Source organism: Ptiloglossa arizonensis, chromosome 2, assembly GCF_051014685.1.
Source record: "Ptiloglossa arizonensis isolate GNS036 chromosome 2, iyPtiAriz1_principal, whole genome shotgun sequence".
In the NCBI taxonomy this organism is placed as follows: domain Eukaryota; kingdom Metazoa; phylum Arthropoda; class Insecta; order Hymenoptera; family Colletidae; genus Ptiloglossa; species Ptiloglossa arizonensis.
The window spans coordinates 27,145,606-27,167,689 of NC_135049.1; the positions used below are offsets into that span (position 1 = coordinate 27,145,606).

The 22,084-nt window shown below is 40.4% G+C and overlaps 1 protein-coding gene and 1 long non-coding RNA gene across 5 annotated transcripts; one reads left to right on the forward strand and one right to left on the reverse strand.

Moving 5' to 3' along the window:
- The first annotated feature begins 1,345 nt into the window (after positions 1-1,345).
- Positions 1,346-3,626, forward strand: LOC143143625 (uncharacterized). Its single transcript, XR_012991198.1, has 2 exons — positions 1,346-3,366; positions 3,454-3,626. It is a non-coding gene; the product is annotated as an uncharacterized LOC143143625 (long non-coding RNA).
- LOC143143620 (synaptic vesicle glycoprotein 2B) lies at positions 1,400-21,757 on the reverse strand. 4 transcript variants are annotated; one of them, XR_012991194.1, is made up of 17 exons: positions 20,813-21,757; positions 19,023-19,305; positions 17,543-17,690; positions 17,287-17,467; positions 16,886-17,207; positions 16,655-16,813; positions 16,496-16,584; positions 16,257-16,421; positions 16,067-16,186; positions 15,608-15,991; positions 9,380-15,528; positions 9,013-9,296; positions 4,293-4,458; positions 4,143-4,215; positions 2,585-2,691; positions 2,045-2,367; positions 1,400-1,782 (listed from the first exon to the last, which is right to left on the reverse strand). XR_012991194.1 is itself a non-coding variant. In XM_076305082.1 (11 exons), exons 2-11 carry the CDS (start codon positions 19,287-19,289, stop codon positions 15,348-15,350), a joined length of 2,016 nt encoding a protein of 671 aa, XP_076161197.1. In that variant the 5' UTR covers positions 19,290-19,305; positions 20,813-21,757; the 3' UTR covers positions 9,379-15,347. The 4 variants fall into 4 exon arrangements, 1 of the variants encoding a protein (XP_076161197.1); XR_012991195.1 differs by lacking the exons at positions 1,400-1,782; positions 2,045-2,367; positions 2,585-2,691 and having other exon boundaries at positions 3,758-4,215; positions 9,380-9,792; positions 10,108-15,528; XR_012991196.1 differs by lacking the exons at positions 1,400-1,782; positions 2,045-2,367; positions 2,585-2,691; positions 19,023-19,305; positions 20,813-21,757 and adding an exon at positions 18,030-18,146 and having other exon boundaries at positions 3,758-4,215.
- Between the last annotated feature and the right edge of the window lie 327 nt (positions 21,758-22,084).

Consider the following 22,084-nt stretch of genomic DNA (forward strand, 5'->3'; position numbering starts at 1 on the left):
AATGATCTATCGAGTAAGTCCGTAAATCCGTGGATATTCTCTCGTCATAAAACCTGCGATACGTAGCAAAGTTAACGTATAACTCGTCAGCTCGCGTTCAAGCTCCACGGTTTAAACTGGAGGGCAACGAGAAGACGATCAGGAAGCCGGCGAATAGGGAAACGGGTTCCGTTGTATCGCGGCAATTTAAAACGACCGCATTATCGGAACAACATTGGCAAAAATGGAGAACCGAACTGGAAAGTTGCATCTCCTCTTCCAGGTGGTTCTCACTTCATCGAAGAAAACGCCTACCGGAGCTGAAAGACAAATTCAAAGTAAAAAAAACTTATTCGATGAAATTACCAACTAATAGCTTCGTTATCCTCGTGCTATCGATATCGCTATAATTTTCTATTCCCTATTCTACATTGATATTTTTCACGTCCACGAAACATATCATTATTCCAAGTTAATTAACACGACTGTCCCGTGAACAAATTAAACGAAAACTATAGTAAATCTATGCGAGAAAATGAATCGAAAATATGGAATAGAATATTTTTATACAAGGTCCAGTTCTCTTAAAAAATGAATGCCGCAATTGATCGCGAGCCAATGCGCTCCATTGTCCATTACTCGTTGTTTCTACTTCTGTTGTTGCTGTTTTTTAAACACTGCACGTTGTACACTATAATTGTCTGTTTTTCGTCGATCTCGTAACCAGTTAGAACCAGTTGAAACGGACAATACCAACATCGATGCTTACAAACATCGAAGCGAGTGGAAAAAACGAGTAACGAACAAACACGTTAGACAAGTTCCGCTCGATTACGCGTAACTGTTCAATCCCCGGCATAATTTTTCTTGAAAACAATTCTATTCCGTGCAACCGACTCATTGTCTCGCGCGGAGCGAGCGCGTATTGTCCGGTGGCGTCGTCGGTTGCGAGACACCCTGTATATCTGTCCAACCATCGTGCACGCTCGAGATCGAAATCGTTACCCCGCTTTCGTGCGAACCGACTCAAGAATCTGTTGCTCGAAAGCGAGAGTTACCGTGCGCACGTAATCGTAACAACAATTGTACGTTACACGACGATATTGTTCTTTCTTGGTTTCGCGGGATCGTGGCTCACGGCGCAATTATCTTTTGTCTTCGAAACGAGCGAGCTTTTGCAACGCGATGGTGAACCCCGGTCGCGTTCGACGGTTCTAATTAAAACGGCGGTGCCCCGCAGGAATTGAAGTAACTCGAGCGAGAAAGATGAGCGGCCGTCTGTTTTGATTCGCACAGGTATAAAAACGGGGCGGGGGGTGGGGGGTGGGGGGACGTACGGGTGGCGCTGCGTTAAAGAAATGCCCGCGGGGCGCTACCTTTTTACGTCACTGCTGGAGAATTTCCGACCCGGCGGCCGTTCGTCGCTCGCGAATCACAGTACACCGGCATAATATCGAACCGTTAACAGCCCTGGAGAGCAGAACGGAAGAATCCGCGGAATCCGCGTAAACGTCTGGAAATAATATCCGAGGCTCGGTGTCGCCGACATTAAGGGACATGCGTCCGAGGAACGTGACTCGGAAACGAACGAGCTCGCTGAAGGGTGCCGGGGACACGTTTTGCAACCTGTTTTCAACCTTTAATACCGTGACCTTACGTCCAGCGACATCCTTGTTGGCGAGGTGTCCGCCGGTACCGTCTTTCTCGCGCGAGCTCCTCGATTAAAGGCGGATTCACACCACCGTCCCGACCGTCTTCGCGCTACGAGGCAACCGTAGTCCGTTGAATCGTTCTTCCAAGGATCTAAAAAAGAAGTTAACGTTTAATTTACGATAATTCTCTGCGAACTTCTCTCGAAACGAATAGTTGTTCTCACAATACTTTGATCGGGGGGAATTCTTCAGCTTCGGAACGATTTAAAAAAAATTCTTTTCGCCGAAATAGACGTTTTGGAGATCAACGAAAGTTTCACGGAATGTTCGAGATTGTTTTGAAAAAGTTTCTTGTATCTCGACAAATTTTCTACGTAAAATGAATTTTATGTAATATTCGGCCATCGATGTACCCTTTGGTGGAGATTGCATATCTATCGCGTCCGTAAACCAGTCTTATCGCCTAAGTCGCGACCGATATTTTAAAAACACGAACACGATCGGTCGCAGGGCGTACAAAGACTCCCGGGGAACCTCGATGTTGCGGAGGATCAAGGGACACCGGGAATGAAACAATCCGATACGTTGGTCCGCAAGAGGTAGACGCGTGTTCCTCAGCTTCGTGAAAAGATATGAATTATCGAGCTGGATTTCGAAACGGCGTAGAAATATTTTCCCGTTGATGGTTCTTGTCGATAAATTGAACCTCCGTGGGCGGCGAAACGGTATCCAGGACCTGGAAAACGAATCGTAGTTAAAGCAGGAAGAATTAACGGACAATTTTCTAACAGACAGATATCAAAGGACACCAGTTCCATGGGTTCGGACGCGACTTGAGCAAAACACGTCCGCGGGGAACCAACAGGTTTGACTTGCCGGACTAGTTAATAAATTATCGTAGTCCGCCGCCATCTTCATCTTCGACGTTGCAAATGGGAATTCGGAATACTAACCGGCGATTGCGAAATAAAGCATCGCGCTGATTGCGAGCCGATGCCACAGGGACAAAAGAATAAAACGGAGCGCAACCTGTTTGCCCTTGCACCCGGAACGGCTATTCCTGGAACAGACGTAATTATTCAATCAATCGCGCGCAGTTCGGTCAACAACGTCTTGCGCATTGTTATCGAAAATTGGCGATTCGCGTTTCCTGTCTGAACGAGGCGACGCGCGGCGTCGCCGAGGTCGACAGTTTTCAAGATTCTCACACCGCGAATTCATTGGAAGGCAGTCGTGGTCTCGAAAGACCTTATAGACCACCCACAGTCGCCACGGTACGATCGCAGTTATGGCGACCTTGGGTCCATGCCTAACCTTCCCTCTATCTCTCGATCGGTTCGTAGGAAATTCGGTGCTTTGCGAATTGCACTTCGATTCGAACCCGATTCAAGTGGATCGACGTGAAAATTGCATCCGCTATCCGTATCGGACAACGTTGTCCGTGGAGAACTTCAGAGTAATCCGATAGAATGTAACAGTCCCCAACGGATGAACATTGATCTATAGCTAATGAAAAACACGACGTTCAATGCGCTAGCTTTCGTCCAACTTCCGAATGACTCATTATGCAGGTGTCGATGCATTGCCAGTGTTCTACAAGTTGGTGCATCGTTTGCATCGAAAAGTAAAGAGACACTAGGGTCTATACCCAGTGTCCCACAAGTCGATTTATCGTTTGTAAAAGAGAGTGTAGGATCCGTAACTCTAAGTCACCGACGCGACACTTTTTAGCGAGGTGAATATAATTATTGACACGTGTATACATGTATCGTGTTTATCGTGTTTGTAAATATTCTACGAGATATTATCGTACACTTTTCAGGTGTATGTGTTCTACGATACAAGGAATACATCCAAAGCGATACATCCGGAGCCATCAAGGAAAACATCAACCTCGACGAAGAGTAAAAATGTCCTTTTTTAAAATATTCGAAGTATGTAACTACATTGTACCGATCTAGTCCAAGAATATATACGTTGTGCTCGTTGAACCTGTATCTTGCTTCGTCTACCTTTATTCTACATTCGGTAAATTCCCAAGGTGTGCGAACGCACGGTGCGTTCCCGAGGATGGTATTGGGCCAAAAATTTTTTTACCGCTAAGTTACCAGAACTATTAGAGGAAATTCCTTTAGCATGACGGGTGTCCAGCTCGCGATGCACTTATAGCTCGTGAAGGCTTAAACGAAAAGTCTCCTCGACGTTGGATCGGACGTGGGGCAAATACTCGATGGTCTGCTCGTTCACCTTAGATCTTACGCCACTGAACTTTTGTCTGTGGGGAGCTGCAAAAGCAGTCGTTTACAACGATATTCCTACAACGCCGGGAAACACGAAGGAGCGTATTTAGAACCGCGTATGCCAATATTGGTCGAGGGATCGTAAGACGGACCGGGGAATTTGTTATTTATCGTCCAGAGAAATGCATCGGTGTTAACGGACACCGTACCGTGCATTTGCAATTCAATTCTTTCCACCGATCTCTCGTTTCCACCGGGACGATTTTCTTACATTTTTCTTGCACCTCTTTGGATTTTCTACACTCAAGGTCGTCGTTCGACGGTCATCCATTTTGTTCCGAGTCCTTTTCCGAGAAAATACAACGTAGAATTAATCCAAAACAAGAAAACGTCTACGTACAAGTGATGATACGATGTTTACCATATTTGATCGTCCTCCGCTCAAAAATGAAACGTCTACACGCGCGATGAGAAATTCTTCGACAAGAACTTGTTAATATTCTTTGCAACACATTTGGTTTCTCCTCTGTTTTCCGAATCGTCGAACACCCGATGCCGATACGGTGCACAGCCGTTGCGTTTGGTACCTGGAAAGTAATTATAATACGTTCTGCGTTATTCTGCGTTCCCATTCGACGATCCAACAGAGCCATCGTGGAAAACGTCGAACGCGAGAAAAGTGTAAAAATCTCCATTTCTCGGATGTTCCAAGTATACGACCGATCGCTATCGATTCTCTCGATTCTCCGGCTTGACGGGACTCGAAATCGTTCGTACCGCGAAATTGCGGTGGCTACGTTCGGAGGGGTAAAAAAATCAATTAGCCGCGGAGAGTATTTTTTCCGAATCGGTTACACCTGTAACGTCGACGCATTTTTCGTGCGTCCCGCTCGGCCGCAAATAGCATAAACACGTGCATCAGCGATGCAGCTGGGTAAGTGGGTACGACTCACGTAGTTCGTATGACCTTCATAAAAACTCGTCGATCAGAGATTGCCGGGAATGTCGAGTGAGAACTCGCCGGCTACAGGGTGGCGAATAAAAAAGCAGGCGCCTCTACCTTGGCCGAACGAGACACCGACGTTAACCACTGCGGCGAGTAAATGACAGCGGAACCGAGCCACAGAGGTAAAAAAGACAGCGGGCCGCGCGTGGAAACGAGCCCGCGTTGAAACGAATACGTCAGCGACGTCGATTGAGCACCGGACATGGAAAGAACGGTCCTCCGTTTATAGATCGCCGAGTCCAGAACAACAGGACTATAATTTGCGGACGCGGTTGCCCTTTATTTCCGCTTGGCGAGCCGTTTCCCTCCCCCTCGACAACGTAATCCGTCTGAAGAGAAAATCGAACGAAACGATACCGCGCGAACGTAAGGGCGTTCCCAGCTCGACCGAGCGACCGAAACGGAAAATCGAAAACCGACCCACAAAATCGACAAATTTTCGCTGCTTCGCGCATCGAGCGACATTGTTCCTCGCGGTTCTCCCGGCAATCTCTGAGAAAGAAAACGTAACGCGTATTCGTCCTTTCAACGTTCGATTGAACGTCGGTTTTCACGGTTCTCGATTTCACTCTGGATCGTTTTCGAACGATGATTCGTTCAATAGTATCGTGATTCGGTACAATTCGATCGTGGATCGAACGCAAGCGTAACAGAAGCGGTGAATATTAATTTCTCAAATAGGAAAAGAGAACGTTCGATTCGAGCCTCGGTTACGAAGTGAATGGAAATAACGTTCAACGCGCCGTTGCATTAATAATGGAACTTGGTGGCGCATTGGTGGGATTTTCGCAAAAGGAAAGTTTCTTGCTTCGCGATTTCCGCGCGACGAAAATCGTAAAATTTCGACTCGTTGGAAAAATATTTCTTCGTTTCGCAAAAATATTTGTCGCGTTGAGAAACTTGGACAGAGCGACACGAGTCGGTCCAGTGCTCCGTAAACGCGTTACAATGCCAGCTAAACGTTCTCGATCGATCGAAACAAGAATCCGGATTCACTGTTCGATTGTTCCTTTTCCGAACAACAGTTCGTATAATTGCACGAACTGCTAATAATTATTCCGAACTACTCAGCCAACCGGTAAGACGAACGCGTTGATGGATGTTCTTAATCGATTCTGCGCGATAAGAATCTCTCGGTACACATTTTTGATAGATTACTCCACTGTGAAACAGTTTCCGTAATCATACCCCACCAACCGGTACGATTAACGCGTTGATCGATATTTTTCATCGATCCTATTCGACGAGAATCTCGGTGCACGTTTTCGATGTATCGCTTCTTCGTGCATCGAAAATTGATACAATCGTCGCGTTTACCGATGCTCTTTGTTGATTCAATTCCACGTTTGCGCGTTCCAATGACTCCTGGTGTAATTACGGAAAAACCCGTACTAATCCCCTTCCAATCCCCATAACCGAGTCTATCGTTCGAAGTTACCCGAGAAATTCCGGGTAAGAGCGTGTATCTATCGACGGATATTAAACGAAATAAAAAATGGTCCTGGAATCGTTGGACGTGCGCGTACGTGTATATTCGGCGTTAAAAAACGTGAGGTTGCGTGCATCGAGTCCAGTAGATCGCACGCTGCCGGTGGCCGCGCAGTGATCCGGCGATGTTAAGATTCTAGCGATTTCCCGGGGATCCAAGGTTCGTGCGCGAGAAAGATGGAGAGAAAGAGCAGTCCATAGGTTAAGTCCCCACCAAAGGGGCCCGTGGAAAGATGCTGGCCGGTCTCACGTGGTTAACGCACGTAGATACATATATTATCCTGGCGCGCGCACACCTTGGCCTCCCGTGGTTCGCCGGTTAGTGGTTAGTGGGTGCACAGGTTGCCGATGTGCGCGCACACCGTGCGTGTCGTCGAGGTATGCCACACGGCCAATCCGGTGCCACGTATACCGATCGCCTACGTTTAGTATATACGCTTCCTTGCACTCCGCTTTTTTCTCTCGCGGTACACGTGATTTTTCGTACGCGTAACCCGTAAACTCTCGCGTCCAACGAACGTACCATTGTTCACGGTCCCGGTTCGTCCTGGTTCGTCCGTGGTCGACGATTACGCGTTGTACGCGATTTGCGACGAGTGACGGCGCCGATGACACGCGCGTCGAAACCTTGGACCCTGGCCGTGTGCGTGTGTGCGTATATGTTTAGCGTATGTGCGTGCGTGCGTGCGTGTGTGTGCGTGTGAGAGAGAGAAAGAGAAAAATAGAGAGAGAAAGAGTGAAACCCGAAGAATTCCAGAACGGTGACGATCGTACGGTCGAATCGACGTCGGACGAAAGTGGAAAGTGATCGTCGTCGACGATCCTCCTCGTTCACCGGCGGATATAAACTCGTTCGCGCGAAAAGGTCCGGGCCGCGATGGAAGCCCCCTCCAACCACCCTCCCCCACCCCCTCCGGCCGGTTAATATTCACGAGCCCGTCCTGGCGTAAACAGCCCGGTTCCAGGTAAACGACGAGAGACCGAACCGATGGAATCGACACGGTTTTTCCTCTTTGGTGAACGCTCGGCGCGACACACGCTCGAGCGGGTCGAGTTTTCGTGACGAAACGACGACGACGAAATATCGGTGGCTCCTTTCCTCGGCGACGACCGGGGGGGAAATCCGTTTCGTTCGGTCGCGCTGGCGAACACCGCGGGAGAAAGTGAAGCGGCACTCGGAAATGAACGAAATCACCGTGAGCGGGCCACGACGCGGTTATACCCGTTTATGTAACCGGCACCGACGACCACCAGCCGGACGTTGCACGTGCGGACGTTGATGTCTCCGCGCCTCCGCGAGCCACGACGCATTGAAATTCCTCGGGGACTTCGTGTCTGTGCCGCGCGCGCGATTACGGGTTCACGCGGTCTCGTGAAATTCGACCGTAACGATCGAACGTAACTACGACCCAGGTGGGAAACGAAAAACCGGACAACGGTGAGTTCGCGCGAATCTACGGGAGAGAGTGTGATCACGCGATCGGGCGGTACAACACCGACCGGTGTACACGAGAAGTCGCGGCCGAGGAGTTCCGCGCCAGACCCCCGGGGACACCCGTGTTTCCGTGCACGAACGATAGAAAGAAAATTCTCCAACGACGGACGGATAAAGGTAATAACGACGAGGGACCATCCGAACCAAGTGGGCAACAAGGGGGAAAAGATTCCCCGGGCGTTAAGAGGCGGCTCGAGTGGAGGCGGAGGAAGAAGAGACCAAGAAGAGAAAACACTTAAACGAAGAAGGTCTTTCGTATTACCGCTGCAGAGAGGAGTACCTGTGCCGCGAGAGAGGCGGGAACACGCCTGGCGATTTGAATACCAAATCGGCCGCTCTTGTGCAATTCCTTCGCCGTTTTTTTTTTCTCTTTTTTTCTTTCTTTTTCTTCTCCTCGTTGCTTCTTTTTCTTTTCTCTCTCACTCTCACACACTCTCTCTCTCTCTTTTTCTTTCTTTTTCATTCCCTCCCGGCCCCCACGACCTTTTCACATCTACCTGCGCGTCTCGCGTATTTTTAGGCGTGACACGCTTTCTTTGTACCGTCTCCGAGCCACTGCCGTAAAAAGAGCACCCTCGAGAAAGGAAAAAAAAAAAAAAAAACGAAAAATAAAAGGAAAAGAAAGAGAAAAGAGAAAGAAAAAAGAAGAAGGAAAGAACCGCGTGTACCGACACCGCGGACCTTTTTTTTCTACCGCGGCGACTCTTCGACTTTTACTTCGTCGTGGCCGCCATTGGTCGTGTCTCGATCCGCGAAATTACGTTTTCCATTGCGTCGTCGTTGTCATCGTCGTCGTCGTCGTCTCGATGTTATTCCGATTTGGAAATATCGTGACTCCGCGCTGCTCGATACCTGGCGGGTATATAGTCGTCGATGACGCAACCGTTTAACGAAAGAGTTCGAATTAAACTACGACGGAACGCAAGAAAGCGAGGAGTGACCAGTTCGCGCGAAAATAGAAGATATTCCGCGGAGATTTTTCGTCGCGAGCGCAGCACACGTTTCGGGCGACGCATCGGAATTCGATGAAATGAGAGAGAGAAAAAAAAAAATATATATATATATATATATACATGTATATATATATATTATATATACACGTATATGTATATACGTATACACGAATCGTCGGATTCGCTGTGGAATACTTACAAGATGACACTGTAACGCTCGTTTCTGCGAAACAGAGTAACTTGATTTAGCCTCTCCTAGGCTTTGTCTGTATACGGAGAACGGAGACATAGCCTAGAATAGGTTAGGTCAGGGCTCGTTCGACGCGATCATCTCCGTGCTACTTTGTATGTCGAGGACACGCCCAAGGTCAAGCTCAAGGTCAATAATCGGTGAGAATAATTGAGAGAGAAGGTGCACACAGTTGTCCCTTCGAACGTTTACAATCTTCTTGCGACGACTCTTCGGTCTTCGATTAGCGTTACCTAATACGTTTACGATTAATACGTGTGTATATACGTAGCGTGTTACACACGATTCAAGGAGTAATTACGTAAATTATTCGTACCAGGTTATAGACAGCGCACTGCAATTTATTAGATGAATTATCATATTCAAATATTACTGCACTCGAGTTTCACAGGAAAAATAGACAAAAATTATTATTGTGCAAAGCTTGTCGATAAATAGATTCTTCGCATCGTTTGTTGTTCTCTTCGCAATTTACAATCGATAACGTGAGATTAGTTCTTCTTACCGACACGACGATTCTTCTTTACTCGCTGATAGAAATGGTGATGAAACTTCGAGGTTATAAATTGGCGCCAAAAATTATGGAAACGAATCGAAAAACATCTAACGGTACGCGGTTATTTTGATCAATACCGGATACCAAAATCGGACAGACTCGTTCGGAAACAAATTTTTCCCATTTATTCCACTCGTACATTCTGTCGCTCAACTCGCACTGTCGCCATGCATCTGCGATCGATCATTGTGAGAGTCAGTATTATGTTTCGATGTGAAATGATAGATGATATAAAATCTTTTTCTCATTTTATCGTCTTTCTCGGTGACAATTACGATGAAACATAAAAAAGAAACTAGAAATGTACGACAAAAAGTAACATTTAGTCCATTACAAAATTTAATCGGTTCTGAATTTTACCTGCTACGAAACGTCCTTCAAGTATAACATGTTTCTGAATACAAATACGCAAAGATGTATTTCTTAAAATACATTTTTTGTTGACATAAAAGAAATTGGATATATAGGAAGACGTTATATAAACTTACTCTATTCCATTCAACGATTCTCTCAGCTTTTCCGTTAAAATTGCGGTGGAATAAAAGAGAGGAATAATAGTAATCGCGACATCTCTTGTATAGATTAACAACCTCATTATTATCACGTGGTTAACCAAACTTGTAGCTTCGTTGCCATCGTTTCCTCACTTTCTCGAATCGATTACCTAAGTATACATAATTGTCTGCAACAGTCAAGTGCAAAGTGCACGAAATACATTGTAAAAGTCAATTTGTTCGAATTATCTTTTTTTTTTCAATCGTTACAAACCTGAAATCTAACAAAGAGGTTACAATCTATGTAGAGGTCATCCGACTCGATTCTCGAAATGCAATAATTGGCGTCGATGCATCGAATATTTTCTTTACGCGTTGTTACATAATACAAGATTCCTCTTAACGAATCCTGAACGACTATTACATTTGTCGATACTATCGAACAAAATATTCAAACGTTTTCGAAAGTCTGTGCCTTTTATGGGCATGTTAGAATTTCAAATAACTTTTCGGGAGATCGAACCCAATTTAAACGATTAATCGGTACAATAGTGATAATGATGACAATTAATGTTACAAATAATTTACTAAGTATTGCCATGAAATTCTCAAGAGCTTGCGGATTTTCTTATAAATTATATACAAATTTCATCGTAGTAGTAAGTGCTCTAAAAAGTATCGCAAGATGAATATACCTAAAACTATAATTGCGATCGTTTCGACAATTTTTTACATACATATTGCTGTAATACAAATTAACGAATTCATTTTTTCGTGTTCGTACAAAGCATCGAATCATTGTGTTCTTTTGTATCCTGTTTTGGGTCCCTCGAAAAAAAGCTATTCAAAAAACAGCAGCCACTGTTATATTTGAAAAAAGCTCGTAAAAGCATCTTGGAGTTATACAAATGGTCTTTTTGACTCTTCAATCTAATTAGCTGTTCAAAACGAAATAAGAAATATCAAAACTTGTTTCTTCTATTGCAATATTGTATTAAAGTAAACTAGTCCTTGTCTATAAAGGTCAAACACTTTTATACATTCCAAAAAAAGGACTTTACTACTTTTGTGTAGTAAAAAGTAAATCTATCTTTAATAAAATCTATTAATTTTAAGAAACATATTTTTGATACCGTATTTCTATCGTACGATAAATGTTTCCTATTAAATGGACTGAATGTTATCAATGTTCACGCTCAATATTCTCATAAATGTTTAACCTACTTGCTGGAACAATGGGTAATATTTCTCAATAAGCATCGCATTAGCAAATGGCTTTATATTCCATTTTTTTGTTTTTTTTTTGTGTTTTTTTTGGTTGTTTTAACCCATTGCGGACGCACGTCGGCAAATAGTCACCCGAGAATTCTAGATGTGTTAGCATGCAGCCACCTACTAGATATTTTTCATTTTTCATTTTCGTTGTGCGACGTTTACTTACCTATTGTTAGCATTAACTTTTCTAAACACTAAATATTAATTCTTCCAAAACGCATTTCTAACTATTCGTATCAATTTTATATCGAATCCACAAAGTAAAATGGCTTAACTATTTAAAGTTTTCACTTATACTTTTGTAAATTTTACACGTTACACTGAAATCTGTTATAATTATTCCAGAAAGTTTCATATAATATTATCGAAAAAATTCACAAAGTATTTTGCACTTTGTGACGTAGGTACCGGTGACGATGAATTTTATATCGAATCTGATATAAATGACAACGAAGAAACTTGTTTGTTTGTAAAATGTAAAATTTACAGATTTTATAATGCAATTTTTAAGCATATTTCCAAAACCTCTCGTTCAAATTGACGCCCACGCGCCAAACAGTCTCATCCGCAAAGGGTTAAGTACTGGTTGCATAGTTTGTTGAATAGTATTACTTTTTATTCTTAGAGTTTCCAAACCCATAAAATAGATCAATTATAAATATATTAATAAGTTATGTAAAATAGGAATATTCCTTCAATTAAAGTTATAAAGTTCCTACCATTGACTACTAGTGCATATTAAAGCGCTGCATTTATAAATATTGTAACTGCAATTATTAGCTTTAAAACGGGATAAAGTGCCAAGAATATTAAAGTCTCATGAATCTTATTCAGCATAAAGTGCAACCAGAATGAAATTCCAAAGAAACCAATCACTTGGTTGGCCTCTCTTTCCTTATCACTGGGATATACATGTTTGCTCTCATAAATAATTAAACACTACGATTTTAAGTGTTAAGAAACAGTCTCTAGAAAAAAAAACCACAGTGAATACTAACCAAACTTCATTTTCAGTCTGTATAAAATGCAGTGCTCAAAATAATTGGTGGACTATAATCTCAGACAATTCAGAAGAATGAACCAAATATCAGTTTTTGTTATAATTAATACAATAATATTTGTACTGAATGTCTAACTTACATAATATGTAGTATGAGTTGTTACAGCATTGAGATATCTTAGCAATAAAGCCATTAGAATAGATGTATCTCCAATTATTTCAAGTATTGTAATTTCAATATTCTGAGCAATCATAAAATTAATACATGATAAAAATAACCAATTCATCTCGTACACTTGTGCACTCGTTCCTCAAGATAAAAATGATATTTATACTTAAAAATATAGTATTACACTGAATGACGCTCGATCAGCGTTCATGAGTATTCATTGCTTTGTTGATAATATTTTTCACAATTAATCCGTGTAAACAAAGTATCCATCATTGTCGCTTGACTGAACTTGCTAAAGGAAACTTCTAAAACATAACTATTAAGGACAACGTCTCTAGCAGCCTTCCTGCACACACACACATACACACTGCTATTTTACCGATTTAGGATTTTATCTTTTACGATTGTTAGTATATATTTCTAAACATGTCTATTCAATAGTCTAATTAAAACCTACGAATCTAGAGTGCTCGCTCATAAGTGATATGTTGAGTAAAGTGTATTATCTACGGGCGACAATGAATGCTGTAGTAACGATTTAATAATGTAGAACTGCGTGTGCCGGCGATCCACCTTCGAACAAAATTCAGTGATACTTTAGTAAACTAACTAATAGAAACATCATTAGAGAAAAACGTTTCCTTCACGGTAGTAGTTAAGTTAAGAGTCTATAAGTGTCAGTGTTGTGTGGTCCCGATTTCAAGTAAGGCTTAAATAAAAATTCCACTTTAAGAGAAATTTAAACTTGGACAATTTACGTCTATTGCTTTAAGGAAGAAAGAAGAGGGAATTTTTATGCTCGTGTAGTTAATTGTCTTTTTGAATTGTAACGCCAGCACAGGCTCGTTTCACTACCATATTCACAAATACAGCTTGTAGAAGTAGGAACGAGCAACGTTTTCGAGTTATTGAAACAATGATACTATTATTAATTAATAATAGAAAATAGAAACGCTATAAGAAAACTTGTGCTGCCAATGAAGCACTTACGTCTCGTTTCTACTTCTTCCGAACGACACGCAGAACTCAGTCCGCAACATTAACATTATCCTTTTAAATTAGATGCCAACAATTTGATATGAAAAAATTTACTAACCATGACGAGAAGTAAATTTCTTATCCGATTAAGTTTGCCAACAGCAGTTGTTGTTTTTTTTCTTTTACTTCACTAATAAACTTGCTTAAATACTTAGTAATATATTTTGAGTTTCAATAAGAATGAGACATCTCAATAATCACTTCATAAGAGTTACTTTACGTCCTTATTGCCTAGGAATAGTTGTCCGTTCTGAGGAACCAGTATTTTTTCAGCTTTGGCTCGCCATCGTGATTCATTATCACACGACAGTAAAATTCTAGCAAAATTTTCCGTAAATATAATAGCGACTTTTGTAATTAAGGTAACAACGATACACCCATACGATCTCGTAGAAAATAACGTAAAACTTCATTTGCAAGTGTTAGAAAGTCTGATGCAGTTTTAAAGTTTATCGCATCACAAAAGCTTAAAGACGATTGAAAGTTGACTAGAGGCAATAATCTCTTAAATTTATACTAAATGAAGCTCAAGCTTCTATTTTCTTCGATTTTAAGTCTTCAGCTGAGAATTTAGGATTCATACGGCAGCGTTTGCATTTCTCATTAGATGGATAATGCCTCCTGATTAGCTGAGTCTAGCGTCTAATGTTTCTGCAAGCTAATAAATCGGTAAAAAGCAAACGTACTTAATATGTGTTCGCTTAATTACTGTCTTCTCACAATAGAAACAGTTCACTATCACTCGACTCGGGTTTCCCTACCTATTCTCTTACGATATACGTTTTAATTTTTCAAGTAGCAAAAGCGTATGCAGCGATTGTAAATATAAAAATTTCTATGTTACTGTCCTTGGCAAACTTTTTTAAACGAATCGCTTAAAAAGTAGTAACTCTGGAATCATGCACAGCTTCTCTAGCCTAACAATGAACAGAAAAAACATCTATACGCTATGGATAACATTCCATTTTTTCTATCTCGGATATTCAAATGCATTTTCAGTAAGCAAAGTTTTTAGGGTTTCAACCTTCTTATTATGTTTTGACGTATCATTATGGATGATGATTTTCAGCCTCTTAACATCCATTAAAATTGACACGTTTCATGGCTAATTGCCCTATTAAAATAGTTTTACAGATATGTGCATTTTGCACTGATATGAACAAGTTGCAGAATGATTTGTATTAAACTTGAAGTTAGATGGAGCGAAATCTTGGAGTATAAGTTCTACATGAAATTTTAGTAATTTGACTCAACTATTGAATCTCTTTGTATGTCTTTCGCCTTGTCCTTAAGATCTTTTTGCTATAACAATGACCTTCGTTGATGCTTAAAATACATGTATTAAAATCTTCTAGAAAGTCCACATTCTAGCGTACGAGACGATTAATCCTTAATGTCTGTGCGCTTTAAATACTTAAGCTTCCTCGCAGACCATTATATAACGTTCCATTTAACTAGGATATGTCACTGAGTACGAAGTCACACTTCCATGGAAAAAAGTAATTTCTGTTCGTTAAACTTGCAAATTGAAAAATTCGCACTTGTCCAAGACACACTTCACTTGCAATTTTCGTTCAAACGTCTCTGTAGAAATCGAATTTCTCGAAGTTCAAGACGTATCTTGAAATATTTCTTGTCATGAGTATTGAGTAAAAACATCGGCGCAATTCATAAGTGATTCATTAAAATATAGATTAAAAACGTCTTTTTTACGGCATCTCTGTTCTCTGTCACTTACTAGTAAGATCCTTATAAGAAAACTGTATGAGTGTGGGGCAATTTAAACGTTGCAAGACTAGCTATTAACAACGGCAATGCAGTCAACAGTGCAGGCGCAATTAAGGGTGCGCCGACTAAAGTTTTATAAGTTGTAGTTCCTATCAAACCAGATATTCTTATAACAGCTGCTACGCAACCAAAACCAGTACACCTGTGGAGAACAATAGAACTTATATTTTACATTTATTGATGAGATATTGTGATTAATCAAGTAATAATAGGACACTTACCTCAAATGGGTAGGGAAGCTCTCGACAGTAACCAACGTAAGTGACGTCCAAGCAATAGCAAAAACTGCTATAAAACCACCTTCAAAGCCAAGGACTGCAGAACTATTTGTGCCCACTAAAATTAAGCAGAGCGCAGCTACCGAAGAAAAAAATAATGAAATACCAATCATTTTGGGCCGCTGAAGTACAGTAAGTGCTAGTCCTGCCAAAGCAGCAGCAGGCACAAAAGCCAATTGAGCAACAAGATGACCATGTAGAGCTTCTTCTATATAAATATTATAATCCAAATCGAGTGTTGGGCACGGTCCCCTTAAACTTAATTCCGTATTATTTATCAATATACATCTCGTAAAAACCTGTGCAGATAGGTCCGTATCCACAAATCTATAAATGATAGAACATAATGTATTTTGTTCTTAGAAAGAAACATTATTAAAAATTTCTACTTTGAATACATACTTCGAATATACAATAACACTGTCTGTAATGTGAGTTTTACTTGACTTTATGCTACTGAATTCTACGGAGTGGAAAGTACAATTGTCGAAATCTACATGGCTGAATACCATCTTTGTAAATCTGTAACAACAAGGCTTTTATATAAACTCATTAAATATTATCATGAATATTTTCTCGAATATCTACTTACTTGCAATTTAAAAAGGTCGAATCTCGGTACTGGCAATTCTCTAAGGAACCACTGAATGTTTCTCCTTTATACTCTTTTCCAGAAATGTGTACAGTATGAGCTTTATATTCTGTAGCACGTATAAGCTTGAGGTATTCGGGACACCATACCATAAGACCATATAGTCTGGAAAAAGAATAAAATTCTGTAGTAGTAAAAAAAACTGAAAAATTGTAAAATTATTTATTGAAAATACATACCCGAATGATACGGTTGACCAAATAATTATCAGCACTACTGTTACGGGTAAATGCGGTGATATAAATAGCTCCAGAAAAGAATTCCAAAACTGGAAATTCAGTAAAAATTGAATATTAATTTTGAGATGTAAAATACATAAATGGTATATAAGGTCTTACCATTTCAATAGAATACATTATATCGGCCAAAACACTAGTGTGATTAGTAGGAGATGGAGGTGCCATGCCACGGGGCCTTTTAGTTGGAAGCTCCAATTCAGAAAGTTGATACTGTGCACCTGTTGCACCCTTTCGTGCATTATTTTTCTTATATATTTTCTACAAATAAACATTAATTTTAGTAAAGAAAGGAACAAATTTCTACAGTAGAAATACAAATATAAGAATTACCTGATAAACCATCATTGCTTCTACATCTCTGCCTGCTTCTACCAAATATCTTGGACTTTCTGGTATAAAAATAAGTCCAATGGTAGAACACAATGCAGGCAAACAACAAAGTAAAAGAAAGCGGTGCCAAGCACTGAAATGCTCTTTATTTTCAAGAACAACCATTTCTCCAGTTGTGGGAACCACTACCCATGCTAAAAGAGCTGCATATACACCTCCTAGTGCTCCTGCTGCTACAAGTAAACCAACCCATGGACCTCTGCTTAGTCTTGGACAGCATTCTGCGAGATATGCAAATGCTAGTGGTAAGGATCCTCCTACTCTGTGATACAATAAATTACATTTATTTTACATAAAACTGAATTACAATAAATGAAAGAGAAAAGAAAGGAGTTTCTTACCCAATTGCAGAGCAAAATCTAGCAGTCATAAAGGTGCCGTAAGTTGGCATAAAAGTAGCCACACAACTAAATAAAGAATGAACAGACATTGCAGATAATAAAGATCTACGTCTTCCAAGTCTATCTCCCAAACCACCCCAGAATAATCCACCTAATGCCAGACCCATCAGCGTGATATTGCCTATAACACAAACATATGAAGAAATTTTGCTGGAAAGCAAATACACAATAAAAATAAATATTATAATCAACTAACTAAGCCATCCTTTCTCATTGTCCTCAATGCACAATTCAACTTCTGCACTTGGTAAAATGTATGGTACAACAAAAAATTCAACGGTATCTGCTGCAAGGCTCAAGCCTGTGCACAAAGCAGCCAATATTTGGAAGTAACCAACCCCAGCCTAAAACACAAAAATATCACAGATTGTGTCAAATATATATATATATAATGCAGCATTTTTTTTAACAATTTACTTTATGGTAATGACACATAATTATTAAAATATTTTTATGTGGAGGGATACAAAGTGATTGACATTTAGTTACATATATGTTAATATCTATTCTTAATCACTCTTTAATAAAAATAACTTAAATCGTTCGTATTGTTCAAATGCCAAATTGGGATATTACTAATCTATAGAATTACGAGTGTAACCTCAAAGTAATTTATGATAAATAGAAGTATTTAAATCATTCGAGTACGCCAATATTTCTCGCGATTGGTATTTCGTTTTTACAAGCGACTCATCCAAGATCCCGTCCATGCTGGAATACTAAGGACCAAAGCACTGACAGTAAGAAAATGATTAAAAATCTATATAAAACAACTTGGCTAAAAAGGACGCCATTTGACATAGGTTATGTTTTTGTTGTAGAATTGAAAAAGGTTTACTATTTTATTTTAATGCATCAAAGGATTACAGTAGCCAATACAAATGCAGATTTCAAATTTGCATAAGCTCATTGGATGCGACTACTTCTTCGTGATACGGAGAAAGTGTATCAAGATTATCGATCGATTTCCAATAGTTCGATATATTTCGATAATCGCAATTTTGTAACGACAAAAATTCAAATTTTAGTCGAGTGTAGTTCGTGATGTAGAATAGACGTCGGTTTAAAAACTCCTCAAATTTCACAACTTTTAACAAATTCGGAACGGTACACAATTTCCTATGTTTATCATCGAACGACGCAAACACTTAACATATAATACTCTGACCCACCGGTGGGTTAAACCGGATTATATAAGTTAAGACACTTTAATATCGTTTACACGCTGGAAACCTATTACCATCGTTGGTGCATGAGCTAAAAAATTACATGTTTTACTAGTATAGCATTTTGCCAGTGATTATTAACCGGAATGTGTGTATAATGGAAAGAATTTTGATTTTTCGTGTTATGGACGGCATCCAATTTGTAATATTCGAAATTCAGAAGCTGGACCATGACCTACATCACAGACAGAAAAGCATTTATCAAACTGATTTATTAGGAAGTGTCTTGGTTTTGTCAATAAAATTTGGACTGGTGAACTTCGTACGATCTGCAACGAATAATTCGATAAATTTAATAATCAGAATGAATAGTAAAGTGAAATGTGTATAATTGAAAAGCGAACCGATTTTTTGTCCCAATATGGCTGCCATTATTAAATTCGGCAATGTTCTAAATTTGAAAGAAATTGGCAGAAAATTTGTCGATAGTAGGAAAAGCATACTGCGAACCTGCTTGATAGCGTCTTCGTGAAATTGTGCCAAAAGTGTTGCATCGGCGGTGGAGTCGATGAGATCGTGCTCGGCGGAATCGGCTGAAGCCGCGTTCACACCTGCGGTGTTTGCGTTTGCTGGTTGCGTTGTCATCTCCTCGGTGTATAATCCTCCTCTAATATTGGCTGTACGTTCTCCAGTTCCGGATGTCGTGCCACCGCCGGAAGATGCGAGACCACCCCCGCTGCCAACGAGCCACTGGCTTTCCTCCTCCGACGAGGGCATCACTGCCACAAACCATCTAGAACATCGTCAATCACCGGAGCTTAATCAAAGCTATCTTCGAAATTCTAATCGAATACTCAAAAATGACTTATGTCTGCTGTTCGAAAGGTAAATAATTACAGCTAATGTTAAATCTTGATGTAAGTAGTTTTACCTTAAACAATGAAAAGTCGTTGAATTTCTCTAGCTATTAAACTGTCAGTATTGCCACCATTAAATGTATTTTACATATAAACGGCAAATTGCAAAAATTGTTCAAATTTCTTCGAAGTATTCGACTATTTAAATGCTTAGTCCGAATCAGTCATTTCATGTCATGTACAAGATGGTTACTTAATTTGGATCATTACTGCGGTTGAAGAGCGTCTCAGGTGAAGTTAATTAATTGCTCGCTAATTACCAGCAGAACAGTACAATTAACGAATGAAAGAAGAAGATGAGGACTACCAAGTATCTTACAAAAGAACAGAAATTTATGAAACAAAGAAATGTACAATTCCTTCGGCAAATTTATATTAAAAAATATCGGAAAAAATGTTAACAGAAAATACACTAAAATTTAGTTTAATACAAACAAGAAATCATTCATTAGTTCTTGATTCAAATTCATCACAAGGTATCAAAAATATTAAAAATATTATCCATGTAATAATATTTATCGTGTCATCTTGCGTCAACAACGACGTCACCGCAGATTGCACCGAAGCGTGCATTTTTCGTAGGCACTTGTTATTGGTTATAACTTTTAAAACGTGTCATCGGATACACACACATGCCAACAAACTAATTTATCGATTCGCGTTCACTCACACGATCGACCGCGAACGCCCACAAACGCGCGTGATTCTTTATTTAAATATACACAACTACACGTGTCATCCTTGCGTCAACGTCGCTAGTGGCATTGTTAACTATCACAAGAGTCTATGTTTCCGCAACCCTTTGTGTCCATCGCGACATTTTCGTTTCACGTCGTTTTTTTTCCCCCTTCCGGTGAAGAGAGTTTTTTATTTTGACGACTTTTCACGCTCCTAGTTTTTGCTCGTAATTAATGAATAAAAAACAAAAACGTACGATTGGTCGCGTACATGCCGAATATTGACATGTATCGTCTACTGTAGCGTACTTATTTTTAGTTGATTCTGGGAATCAAGACTGCTAAAACATGTATTACGGATATAGATGTAATTACGTTACAAGTTTCGGTCGCTGAAACTTTCTCTAGCATTAATTTATTACTTTCGTTGGAATAGAGCGGTAAATCCTGTTGATACAACAACAACAACAAAAAATAAATATAATCGATGAAATTTGTTCGTTCGTGCAACGGTAATTGCACGGTGATTATCGCTAATTAAGAGGCAGCACAGCTTCGCGGTGTGCATTGTCAAGCGTATCATGATTTCAATGGACAACGGCCGGGTATCGCGTCTAAAATAACCTACAGTATAACGTTAATGTACTGCAACAGAACTAACAAAAGAAACACGACTTTCGGCAAATATCGAGCTTAGACCACTTACCTGGTTAATAGAAGATTTCTGCGAAACGCAACACCTTCCGAATGTTTCTTTCCTTAGAACGCTTTCTTCAGCGGTTCGAAATGTAGGCGTGTCGTTAACGATGATCAACCCACTCAGTCCGAGGCATTCGTTGATCATTAACTTGTCGATGATGCACACTGATGTTGCGACAAAAGCTTTTGTCTAGCTTCAACGTGAAGCCAATCCTACCGTGTTATCATATTAGTAACACCATATTTCTAAAAGAATCGTAGTAACAGCTGCTATCAAAGACGATGCACTCGAAGGACAGTTTTTCGACATTATTTCACCTTACAGCATAATGATATATTCGAAGATTTATTTGACAGGGAATGATCGTTGGAATGGTATTGTTGTCCGAGGACAATTGATATTTCATTCAGTTACGAATCGACGATAAACCCGAAGAGAAATGATATCAGTTCAAAATTTAAATAACCATAATAGAATTAAAATTCTCGAAATATTCGATCAACGTAACATTGTTCCATCCGAAGTGATATATGTCTGTTCGATGTGCCGGTAACAGACGTAAAACGAATCTCGTGTTCCAATCTAATTTTAATGCCGAACACTGTAATTTGCTATCCGCGATTGATCAACGAACGTATACACTTTCACGCTGTAGCTTTCGTTAAAAGAACAATCATGTTACACCTCCGAGTTTTTGCGCGCGGTGTGTCTTAGAAATCAATGAAGGAATGGCAAGGCGCGGATACGTGAACCCTCGAATTTCCAGCGGTGCACTATTCCGTTTCGCAATATATCTGTCACTGATCTTTATTTGAAGGTTTGTATCACGATGAAACGATACTTCAACGTTCGTGTCTCGCTTTCAGGCGTTCTCTGGATGCCTGTGAAAAGCGAGGAGCACGGTAACATTTTTATAGTACGAGACAAACAACACTGCGCGTGTATCGATTGAAGGAACAACTACGAGCCGTTAGCATCACCTTCGCTCTATATAGCGAGTGCCACTATACCTCCCCTCGACTCGTTCGACGGCAGCTCGACGAGTGTTTGTGGAACGGCTCATAGGCGAAATCTTCCAAATCTAGACCTTTTGCTAGGGAGGGTTGTCGACCCACTCAGTCGTTCTACTCCTCTTCATTTTTGCTCGAGAGTTATTATTAACGCCGTTATGAACCAATTCTAAAATACGGTTTCTTCGAACATTTTGCGTACAGATTTAAAATTAACCCGAGGAAGGATCTAGGGGTGGTCGAGCAGAATATTGCGTGCATTATAAAT

What these genes read in the sequence shown, in the direction of transcription:
- LOC143143620 (XM_076305082.1), bottom strand. Translation starts at nt 19,289, where the DNA reads ATGCCCTCGTCGGAGGAGGAAAGCCAGTGGCTCGTTGGCAGCGGGGGT. An exon ending in CAATGAGAAAGGATGGCTTA is followed by an intron (nt 17,468 to 17,542) that starts GTTAGTTGATTA and finishes TTTGTGTTATAG; the next exon opens with GCAATATCACGCTGATGGGT. An exon ending in TCGACCTTTTTAAATTGCAA is followed by an intron (nt 16,187 to 16,256) that starts GTAAGTAGATAT and finishes TTGTTGTTACAG; the next exon opens with ATTTACAAAGATGGTATTCA.